Source organism: Scyliorhinus canicula, chromosome 6, assembly GCF_902713615.1.
Source record: "Scyliorhinus canicula chromosome 6, sScyCan1.1, whole genome shotgun sequence".
In the NCBI taxonomy this organism is placed as follows: domain Eukaryota; kingdom Metazoa; phylum Chordata; class Chondrichthyes; order Carcharhiniformes; family Scyliorhinidae; genus Scyliorhinus; species Scyliorhinus canicula.
The window spans coordinates 96416913-96429349 of NC_052151.1; the positions used below are offsets into that span (position 1 = coordinate 96416913).

Here is a 12437-nt window from a genome sequence, read left to right on the forward strand (position 1 = left end):
TGGACTCGAAATGTTAGCTCTTTTCTCTCCTTACACATGTTGCCAGACCTACTGAGATTTTCCAGCATTTTCTCTTTTGGTTTCATCACCCTCCTGCCTTGTATATTGACCGCTGCCAATGCTGACACAGACCATTCACCCTGAGTGACATAACACAGTCCCTGGGAGGGTGGAACAGAGCGTTTGAGAGGACAGGTAATGAGTGGGTGAGTGGGGGGATGGTCGGTGGGAGGGGAAGGAGAGGGTAGTCTGAGTGAGGCGTTGGGACCGGGGCACGAGTGGGAGGGGCGGGGGGAAGATAGCACAGCGGTTAGTACAGTTGCTTCACAGCCCCAGGGTCCAGGGATCGATTCCTGGCTTGGGTCACTGTCTGTGCAGAGTCTGCACATTCTCCCTATGTCTGTGTGGGTTTCCTCCCACAAGTCCCGAAAGACATGCTTGTTAGGTAATTTGGACATTCTGAATTCTACCTCTGTGTATCCAAACAGGTGACGGAAGGTGGCGACTAGGGGCTTTTCACAGTAACTTAGTTACAATGTTAATGTAAACCTACTTGTGACAATAAAGATTATTATTTTTATTATTAGATGACGGATGAAACCCTATCCTATGTGAAGGGGGTGAGGATGAGGTACCCCTGGACATGCCAGACCCTCGCTGCCTTCCGCCACCCTCCGGTTGGTACCACGGGTCCTCCTGAGCTTGGCTTCCAGCCCATCCTTGACCAGTTCCTCTTCGGGAGTGGCCACATGATCCTCCTCCTCCAGCACGTCGTCCTCCTGCTGTTCCAGGTTGTGGAGGTCACAGCAGACCGCCACAAAGCAGACCCCCAGTCTCCGTACTGGCATCATTAACCAGATCTGCATCATTAGCCAAGTCCTAAGCAGGTACCTCTTATCCCCCAAGAGCCAGCGGGTCACCGACTGGAGACATCCCAGCGATGGCGGAAAATCGTGCTGCCCGGGCACTTTGGTGGGATTGGTCCAGGTCAAAATTTATGTAGTTGACTGCCTGTGCAAACAGGACAACTGTGACTTTACAGATGCACTTGTGGGCTGTTGGTTAGAATATGCCACACAAGTCCCTGCTCGAGCCCTGGAATGACCTTGAGGTGTACAAATTCATGGCTGAGGTCACCTTGACGGCCACGGGAACGGGTATCCTCCTCCTCCACGTGGTGCCAAGTTCACAAGATCATGGCATGGGTGTTGTACATCTCCTTGTCCGGGCGAAGCCTCCTGCGGTATACGCTGTCCGTCATCTGTTCAAAGAACCAGCGATGCTTGCACACCCTGGGTTGTTGCCAGCCTCCCCCTAGGTTTCCCTCCCTGGCCTGATGGATGGCCGGTGTGTGGGGCAGGGCCCTTCACATGGGCCGCCACCTTGAACCTCTGTCTCGCTGCTGCTTCCACCTTCCCTGGCGGCTGGCCATCAAATGCCACTAACGGCAGCTTCCGCAGGGTATAAGATATCATGCACAGTTTAATATCTGTAAGGAATTGGAGAGGGTGTGAGACTGAGACTGACAATTGGATGTGGTTTCCACTCTGGAACCCTCGGATCCCCAAAGCGTACCCCACCCTCACATCCCTTACCATCCCTCAGGGTGCCATCCAACATGCCCTGCACATGCACCCCTGGCCGCAGCGGTGACCCCTGGGCTGCGGACCCAGAACTCTGTACCCTGTAGCCTAAACACCCACTGGTACCAGCACTTGGACCAGGTGCTGGTTCCCTCCCCAGTCAACAGACCCACTTTCTAGTTGTGGGGATGTTATCAGTGCTGAGGTCCAGCTCTTGGGGTTTCTAATGCTACCTGCTGCCTCTGTGATGTTAATGCCTCTCGAGTTCAGGACAAGTAGCCAGGCCTCAGATCCTGATTGGGATGCTAGGCAGTAACAACTGCCTGCTTTCCTAAAAGGGCACTACTTAAACTATCCAAGATATGGAGATGCCGGCGTTGGATTGGGGTGAGCACAGTAAGATGTCTTAAAACACCAGATTAAAGTCCAACAGGTTTGTTTTGGATCACTAGCTTTCGGAGCACTGCTCCTTCCTTAGATGAATGAAGAAGCGGGTTCCAGAAACATATATGTAGACAAAAAGCACTGGGCTAAATCGCTGGCTTTGAAAGCAGACCAAGGTAGGCCAGCAGCACGTTTCAATTCCCGTACCAGCGTCCCCGAACAGGCGCCGGAATGTGGCGACTAGGGGCTTTTCACACTAATTTCATTTGAAGCCTACTTGTGACAATAAGCGATTTTCATTTCATTTCGAAGTCAAAGATATAATACGATACTTTGAATGGAAGTCTTTGCAGATAATTAAGGCTGCAGGTCCAGACGGAGCAACTGGAGAGAGGAACAATCACAGGTTAAAGAGGTGAGAATTGTCTCAAGACAGTTGGTAGGATTTCGCATGCCCAGGCCAGATGGTTGGGGGGGGGGGGTTCTCACGTGTAATGGTGGTACCCATGTTGATGACCTGGCACGTCTTGCAGAGATTGCCTTGGCAGGGTTGTGTGGTGCCGTGGTAACTGTTCTGAAGGCTGGGTAGTTTGCTGCAAACAGTGGTTTGTTTGACGGTGCTCCAGTTTCCTCCCACAATTGCCGAAAGATGTGCTGTTAGGTAATTTGGACATTCTGAATTCTTCCTTTGTGTTCCTGAACCGGAATGTGGCAACTAAGAGATTTTCACAATAACTTCATTGCAGTGTTAATGTAAGCCTAAAGATTATTATTATACCCCTCTTCCTCATGTGCGAATCCTTAGCCTTAAATGCTATTTGTTTCAACCACTTCACGTGGCAGCAAATACACATTCTCATCGTTATGAAACTGAAATGTCCTCAAATGTGTTGCTTACATTCCTTGCTCTGAACTCACCCACAGAACCTCAATATAACATCTCATCCTAAACCAGCCCTGCCAATAATGCAGTACTTAGAACTAAGCCAAGCTGAACCATCATATAATGACTAGATTTTATTGACTTTAGTTTGGACTTGAACTGACTACGTTACTAGCCTTGTCGTATAACCACATTATGAGATCAAGTTCAGTACGCGAGGCTTTGTCTATTTTTGATGAGCAGACTTGGCCTATTGTCAATAATCTTGATCTCACAATGTAGCATATGTGGTGATATGCATCACTGTAAATACACAAGGGGTTAATGTAAATACACGTAGGCTAGCTAGACACTAGAGGGAGCACCAGAGATGCTGCCTGCAACCCTGGACCCTGAAACACCACAGCAGTGTGTGGAGGGAGCATTTCATTCTCAGAAGGTTCATCTTCCAGTCTCACAGTGCTCCCAGAGATCCATCTTCATTTTCAGGAGGTCCCAGCCTCTTTCTTCAATAGTGGGTCAGTGATGTTGGATGCCTTTTCCATTTGTTGCCCAGATAGGATGGCAGATGTGCTATCAGGCGTTCCCTGACATGAAAATTGGTACAAAACGCAGTTGTATAATTCATGGGATTGGGGCTGGAAGATCTGGCTTATTTTACTGCCCGACTGAACAGCGGGAAACACTCCACATTCCCACTTCTGTCACGGTACTTTCGACAATTCCATCGACAATTCAAGTAGAAAATCTCATCAAAATATGGGACAAAGAACACTGGAATGGGCTATTTGGCTGATTGAGTCTATCAACTGCATTGGTATTTATTTACTCACAAATATCATCACTCGTAAAACAATAACGTTTTTAGCTGACTTGAAAAATTAAGTCATACAGAGAACCTACTGTATTTAGATGAACAAAGAAACCTGACCTGAAACTAATTCCACTGATAATGGGTGGGATTCTCCGTCCCGCCAGCCCCGTTTTCCGGCGCGGTGCGCCCCCGCCGGCAACGGGATCCTCCATTCCAGCAGCCGGCCAATGTGCTTTCCCATTGTGGCTATCCCACACCACTGGGAAACCCCCAGGCATGGGTCCACTGTCAATGAAGCGGAGGATCCCGCCGACAGAGAATCTCGGAGAATGACTTCACTGATCTTCAAAGTGAATTGGCTGCACCATCAATTCTTGCCATCGTATTATTTTTATTGTTATAATTCCATTCAGTCACTGTCAGAAAATCTCAGCACACACTTTGTTTAATATGCAGATATAAAGGATTTATCTAGTGTCGCTTATTGCTGTAGGTACAAAGTGCTTTAAAAAATATATATACTTTCTGTGCTTACCTTGAGAAAAACCTGGAGATCTTGAGTCTGCATGTGGTGAAGAATGTCTTGCTGTAAGTGTTTCAGCAAAGCTATGCACATGTAAACTTGATAATCAGGGCCCAAGATAATACAGATGGCAATGTAGTGTCCAATCTCAGTCCAGTTTAAATAGTTCCAGAAGCATTGAGCAAGCCAGTGTTGACAAATCTGTGCAGCATAAAGAAAAACAAATTATTTACAGATTTCTACTGGCATAATGAAACTCAATCTTGAATTCGATCAATATGCAATGTTACAATCTCAGTCGAGGCCAATAACTCTACTTAAAAGCAGAAATCTCAATTATTTACTACATGAAGCCACAATGAAAACAAGAATTTTTTATAACAAATCACTTATACACTGAAACCCCAAAGTCACTATGAGTTAAATAGGAATTTATAGACAAATTATGGTAGCATCACCATAGTTCTAAGTGACCACAGGCTGCTTTTCCTTTTGAGGGAAGAGCTGACTGGGTGATTTAATCTGAGGATCACCACACCTCAGGCGAGGGGCAAGGTTAAGAAGACAGGGCCTTCATGAATAACCTCAGCTGGTACAGCAATTGAACCCGCGCTGCTGGCCTTGCTATGCATTATGAACCAGCTATAGCTATATGAGCTAATCTGACCCCCCAGGTCAATTATTACACGTTAAAAGGCAGATCAACGAAGACAGATCTTATGAATTAGCTCTGCAGCCAATTCAGCATATACGTCATCAATTTCAGTCATAAAATTATATTTAAAAAAAAATGCCTTCCTCACAAAGCATTTCAGCTCCTCTTCTTCTAGGACTTAAACGGATCCCTCAGCTAACAAGAGAGTAAAATCAACCTGAGTTCTATTGGCTCAGTCTTCCCAAAGTGGCAGCTGTCTGCAGAAACCCCTCAACTCTGCTTCCAAAAGTCTGGATGGCGTAGATCCACCAATTGTATCTTCAAGAAGCAGAATGGGGCAGCACGGTAGCACAGTGGGTAGCACTGTTGCTTCACAACTCCAGGGTCTCGGGTTCGATTCCCGGCTTGGGTCACTATCTGTGTGTAGTCTGTACATTCTCCCCATATCTGTGTGGGTTTCCTTTGGGTGCTTCGGTTGCCTCCTACAAGTCCCGAAAGACGTGCTGTTAAGCAATTTGGACATTCTGACTTTCTCCCTCTGTGTCCCTGAACAGGCGCCAGAATGTGGCGACTAGGGGGCTTTTCACAGTAACTTCATCATTGCAGTGTTAATATAAACCTACTTGTGACAATAAAGATCATAAATAATTGCAGCAACTACGGCCGGAATTCTCCCATGCCCCCGCCAGCGGAATTAATGCTCGGTGGAGACGTTGGGGGAATTTGACAGGAGGCACAAAGGTCAGTTCAAAATCAGTGGGAACTTCCAATTATGTCTGCCACGGCAGATTAAGAATCCTGCTGGAGGCTGGTGTGAAACCAATTTGCATCCCACTAATGGGATGCAGATGAAGGCCTGATAAAAATTTTCTTCTGGCACAGAATCTCTGTGATACCAGTGGGAAAATACATCGGCCCAGAACACGTCTGGACCAACGTAACTTACAGAAAGTGATGCTGACCTGAAGAAGGCCTGGAGTTCCTTCCGGAGTTCCTGATGGAGACTGCCAGCGAGCTTGGACCCTAAACACCACAGTGGGTTGCAGACCATCTATCAGGTGGATCTTCCAGCTTCAGTGTTTTTGAGGAAGTCCCATCTTCCAGCCGCAAGAGTGTTCCTGGATATTCATCTTCATTTTTTAATGGTGGGCCAGTGATGTCGGATTCCTTTTAAATACGGCATCTGAGTACGATGGTGGGACGTGCGCTATCAAGGCTGCATCACCACGAAGACGGCGCAAAACCTCCAGATGCACAATTAATTACACCGACGGGGGACAGAAGATATGGCACAGTTTCCAATCAGCCTCTGCAGCAGGAAACATTCTCCATTCCTGCCCCTGGATTTGTGCCATTTATATATATATATATATATATATATATATATATGCTTATTCTCAGCTTCTGTATATAGCCTCTTCTTCAGCCTGCCTACACTGCACGGAATCATCATCTACTACTGAACTCTGATTGTTCCATCTCATTTTATAGCTTCAACCAGAAATTTTGGTTTCAATCTCAGTTTCAGTGTTAGTTTCCTTTGCAACTGGATGGTCAGTTTCCCTTTTCAACTCGGGTCTGACTCAAAAAATACAAGATTTGAAACCATGGATTCCATCACAAGTATGATGAAACATGTTGGTCAGTGAAAACCAGATGCTTTAGAACATAGAACAGTACAGCACAGAACAGGCCCTTCGGCCCTCGATGTTGTGCCGAGCAATGATCACCCTACTCAAACTCACGTATCCACCCTATACCCGTAACCCAACAACTCCCCCTTAACCTTACTTTTTAGGACACTACGGGCAATTTAGCATGGCCAATCCACCTAACCCGCACATCTTTGGACTGTGGGAGGAAACCAGAGCACCCGGAGGAAACCCACGCACACACGGGGAGGACGTGCAGACTCCGCACAGACAGTGACCCAGCCGGGAACCGAACCTGGGACCCTGGAGCTGTGAAGCATTGATGCTAACCACTATGCTACCGTGCTGCCCATTATTTGAAATGGTTTGAAATTATTTGGTCCTTGAAGACTATAACTCAAAACGTTGAGTTCGTCTTTGGACATCGCAAGCACAATGACAGCTCCGACACAGAAAGTGATGATATGGTCCTTGAAGACTACGACTCAGACGATATAAAGCTCCCCTTTATTTATAATGCACTCAGTCTCTGGTCATTACTAATTTTTTTAGTTGGTCTTTTTCAAAAGAATTTATTTTAATTAAAATACTGCAAGAGATACACTCATTATCACCTTATTTTATACAAAATATGGTGGCACGGTGGTGCAGTGGTTAGCACTGCTGCCTCACAGCAGGTTTAATCTCGGCCCCAGGTCACTGCCCATGTGGAGTTTGCACATTCTCCCTGTGTCTACGTGGGTCTTACCCCCACACCCCAAAGATGTGCAGGTAGGTGGATTGGTCATACTAAATTTCCCCTTAATTGGGGAAAAAAGAATTGAGCACTTTAAATTTATATTTTAAAAAATGATGTAATACAAACATTCCGGGTAAGAATAGTCTTCACATTTAAACCAGCAGGAGTGTGTGTGTGGTAATATGCATCACTATAAATACACAAGGCTTTAATGTAAATACACTAAGACTAAATAAACACTAGAGGGAGCACCAGAGACATCATGACATACAGACATACAGCTAATCAACACATAGATAGAACTCGACCAATGGGCAGTCAAGACACCCAGAGGTGACACTACCACAAGGGGGCAATCCATATAAAAGGACAGGGCACACATGTTCTTTCTCTTTCCGCAGGTGACACCAAGAGAGAATGACAGGAGCAGGTCGGAAGCATCACACCCACCGCATGGCTTAGAGCAGACTGTTTAGTTTGACTAAGTTACTACAGCAAGATTAGCAGGAGAGTCAAACTCAAGTAGGAGAATTGTTAAATAAATGTGTTAAACCTATCTCCAAGTCTGAACCTACCTTTGTCAGAGCATACATCAAGGAAGCAGCTTATGCTACATGAAGAAGCATAACACAAGCTACCAGTAGTGCCCTGTTGAATCCATAAAGTTCAACTCAAGATCCGTGACTACCAGCAACAGCATCCAGACAAGATGTTCGAGATTCCGGTTCCATAGCAGCGCAGGTATCACGGCAATCTCAATGCCGTGCATTCAAACAGAGATTTGAGATCTACCTGGTAGTGTCCGACCTAGATGGCATGGCGGATGCAGAGAAAATAAAGATTCTACTCACCATTGCGGGTGCAAGTGCAGCAGAAATCTTCAAGATCTTCAAATACTCAAAAGGGCAAGACAAGAGAGACTTCCAGACAGTCCTGGACATGTTTGAAAAATACTGCGAGGAAAATACGAGAGAGAACGGTTAAAGAGGCGCCAATACTCACGACGAGGTGAAGGTAGGCCTGCAAATGCAGAAAACGGCAGTTTTGATTGGCAGCTATCTTGAGAAAGGAGCCGCACATGCGCAGTTCCCCAAAAGACGAGAACCAGCAAAACAGTGTTTTGCACATGCGCGAGAAGCTGCGCATGTGCAGTTGAGCAAAGTGCGCACAGAAAAGGAAGGTTCATTTGCGCATGCGTGTGAAGCCACGCATGCGCAGTGCGCAAAGAGTGCACAGTAAAGGAAAAGCGATCTGCGCATGTGCAATCCATTCCTACACTCTACGCCACAAGCATCATGACGTCAGAGGCCCCGGATCATGCCCACTTAAAGGGGAAATGTCCCAAAAGAGTGAAAAAAAATGTTAAAGCTGGAAAACACAATTCTTTCACCTGGGATGATAGCACAATGCCTGAACTTCGACCAGTAGCTGAAAGCATCCTCTACAAAACCCTACAACAAGCCATTAGCACCGCCCAAAGAAATGATTTAGTCCTTGAAGACTATAACTCAAAACGTTGAGTTCGTCTTTGGACATCGCAAGCACAATGACAGCTCCGACACAGAAAGTGATGATATGGTCCTTGAAGACTACGACTCAGACGATGATTTCACCATTGGACGTGGCGACCTCAGTACCAAATCCGAACCGCAACGAGATGTGTTGTACAGTGAAGAATCGGACACAGACATAGACGTGTTCTTTGGATTTCAGGATCCTCAGACCAGCACAGACGACATCCTAACCCAGAAGTATAGGATTCTGCTGCGACCTGATGCTAAGAGAAGAGCGGTACAAGCCCACAGAGAGCGGCCTGATGCCAAGAGACAGAGTGAGGTCAAAGCCCACAGAGAGTGGCCTGACACCACACCAGTGATCCACGCACCACGAACAGTACTCCACGCACCACAAAGAGTCCTCAAATCCGCACAGAAAGCGATGACAGATTCCACAATGAGACCACTGCACATCTCCACACAGAGAACACAGAAAGAGCATTTGTGCCCTGCTCTTTTATATGGGTTGCCCCCTTGTGGTAATGTCACTGATGCGACCATCAATTCATTTGAGACATGAGTAGAAGTAAACCGTGGCTTTAATCAACGTAGAACAGTGCCTGCCTGCGACTGAACCAATGCTGAGAACTGCCTACGGGTCGACTGCTCTTTATACCTCCCTTCAAGGGGGAGGAGCCATGGGCGGAGCCCATACCTGCCCCAACATGATCCCCTATGGATAATGCCATACAATGGCCCATAGGAGAAGCCCACAAGGGCAACAGTGTAGCACAGAAACAAATATACAAATACAACTGCGACAGCACAGATACAAATACACTGGTGGATTATTAGTATAATACATTCACCAGTCACCTCTGGGTGTCTTGACTGCCCATTGGTCGTGTCCTTTTCTATGTGTTGATTACATAGAATAACATAGAACTTACAGTGCAGAAGGAGGCCATTTGGCCCATCGAGTCTGCACTGGCTCTTGGAAAGAGCACCCTACCCAAGGTCAACACCTCCACTCTATCCCCATAACCCAGTAACCCCCCCAACACTAAGGGCAATTTTGGACACTGAGGGCAATTTATCATGGCCAATCCACCTAACCCGCACATCTTTGGACTGTGGGAGGAAACCAGAGCACCCGGAGGAAACCCACGCACACACGGGGAGAACGTGCAGACTCTGCACAGACAGTGACCCAACCGGGAATCGAACCTGCGACCCTGGAGCTGTGAAGAGATTGTGCTATCCACAATGCTACCGTGCTGCCCAATAAGCTGTATGTCTGCATGCCATGATGTCTCTGGTGCTCTCTCTCGTGTTTATTTAGTCTTAGTGTATTAACATTAACCCCGTGTGTATTTACAGTGATGCATATCACCACAGAGTGATTTGATAGCAATCAGAACAAAGAAAGTCCGGCACAGGAACAGGCCCTTCGGCCCTCCAAACTGCCACCTCTGGAGAACTCCATCATTTACCTCCTCAAGGCAAACTTTATTTTGTCCAACTTGAGAAACCCAGCCATGTCACTGACCCAAGTCTCCACACTCAGGAGCTTCGAGTCCCTCCACATTAACAGGATCTGTCTCTGGACTACCAGGGAGGCAAAGGCCAGTATGTCAGCCTGTTTCACTCCCTGAACTCCCGGGTCTTCTGACACACCAAAGATCGCCACCTTGGACTCGGCATCACCCGCGTACCTAGCACCTTGGACATTGCTTTGGCAAACCCCTGCCAGAATCCACCAAGCTTCGTTAATGCCCAAAACGTATGGACATGGTTTGCTGGGCTTCCTGCACACCTCGCACATCTATCTTCTACCCCCAAAAATTTGCTTATCCTCGCAGCCATGTGTGCCCAGTGTACTACCTTAAACTGTATTAGACTGAGCCTGGCATATGATGAGGAGGAATTAATCCTGCTTAGGGTGTCTGCCCACAGACCCGCCTCTAACTTCCCACCTAGCTCCTCCTCCCACTTGCCCTTCAGTTTCTCCACCAGGGTCTCCTCCGCCTCCAACTCCTGATAGATATCCAACACTTTCCACTCCCCCACCCAGGTACCGGACACTACTCTGTCCTGTATCCCTCGTGGCAGGATCAACGGGAAAGCCAACACTTGTTTCCTCAGAAAGACCTGGACTTGTAAATATCTAAAACGATTCTTGGGCAGCAGCTTGAGCTTGTCCTCCAGCGCCTTCAGACTGGGAAAGCTCCTGTCAATGAATAGATCTCCCACCCGTCTAATTCCTGCTCTCAGCCAACATCGGAACCCGCCATATATCCTGTCTGCCGCGAACCTGTGATCATTGCAAATCGGGGTCCAGACTGACGTACCCTCCACCTTCTTATACCTCCTCCAATGCCCCCAGATCCTCAATGCCGGCGAGAACGGCAGAGGTGCCATTACCAGTGTTCCCAAACTGGTGCCTTTGTATGACGCCGCCTCCATCCGCTCCCATGCTGACCCCTCCCCCATTACCCACTTCCTAATCATCGCTATATTCGCTGCCCAGTAGTAGCTGGAGAAGTTCAGCAGCGCCAGCCCACCCTCCCTCGACTGCGTTCCAGCAACATTCTCTTCATCCGGGGGGTTTTATTCGCTCATATAAAGCCCGAAATAATCTTGTTTACCCGCTTGAAAAAGGCCTTAGGGTTGAAGATGGGGAGGCACGGGAAGACAAAGTGCCTCCCGTCATTTTCACAGTCTGCACCCTCCCTGCCGGCGATAGCGGGAGCATATCCCATCTTTTAAAGTCCCCCTCCATTTGTTCCACCAGCCTGGTTAAGTTGAGGCTGTGTAATGCCTCCTATTTCCGAGCCACCTGTATTCCCCGGTAGCGAAAGCTCCTCTTTACCATCCTGAGCGGCAGCTCCTTCAGTCTCCTCTCCTGCCCCCTTGCCTGGATCACGAACAATTTGCTTTTTCCCATGTTCAATTTGTACCCCGAGAACCTGCCAAATTCCCCCCAGATCTGCATAGCCTCCCCCATCCCTTCCACCGGGACCGAAATCAATAAGAGCAGATTGTCCGCATACAGCGAAACCCGGTGCTCCACCCCACCCCGAACCAGTCCCTGCCACTTCCTTGATGCTCTCAGCAACGGGAAGAGGGGGCACCCCTGCCTCATTCCTCGGTGTAGCTTAAAGTACCCAACCTCAGCTGTTCGTGCACACACTCGCTACCGGCGCCTGGTAGAGCAATCACACTCAGTCGATGAAGCCCTCACCAAACCCAAACCTTCCCAGCGTCTCCCAAAGATACTCCCACTCCACCCGATCAAAAGCCTTCTCCGTGTCCATTGCAACCAACACCTCCGTCTCCTCTCCTTCCGAGGGCATCATAATTACATTTAAATGCCTCCAGACGTTACCATTGAGCTCTCTACCCTTAACAAATCTGGTTTGGTCCTCCCCTATCACCCCCGGATACAGTCTTCTATCCTAGTGGCCAAAACCTTAGCCGGCAGCTTGGCATCTACATTCAAAAGCGAGATCCAGGTCTTGTTCTCGTTTAAGGATGAGCAAAATCGAGGCCTGCGACATCGTTGGGAAGAAGATTCCCCTCTCTTTAGCCTCATTAAAGGTCCTCATCAGCAGCGAGCACAACACCTCCGACACCTTCTTATAAAATTCTACTGGGTAACTGGGTCCCGGAGCCTTGCCCGACTGCATGCCCTTCGGTCGTTTAACA

The 12437-nt window shown here is 47.8% G+C and overlaps 1 protein-coding gene across 1 annotated transcript in view; it reads right to left on the bottom strand.

The window, feature by feature from the left end:
• Positions 1-12437, bottom strand: part of tbc1d32 (TBC1 domain family, member 32) — a 348975-nt gene that overhangs the window by 13766 nt on the left and 322772 nt on the right. The window contains 1 exon segment of the mRNA XM_038799703.1: positions 4200-4388. Coding sequence (XP_038655631.1) covers positions 4200-4388 — 189 coding nt within the window.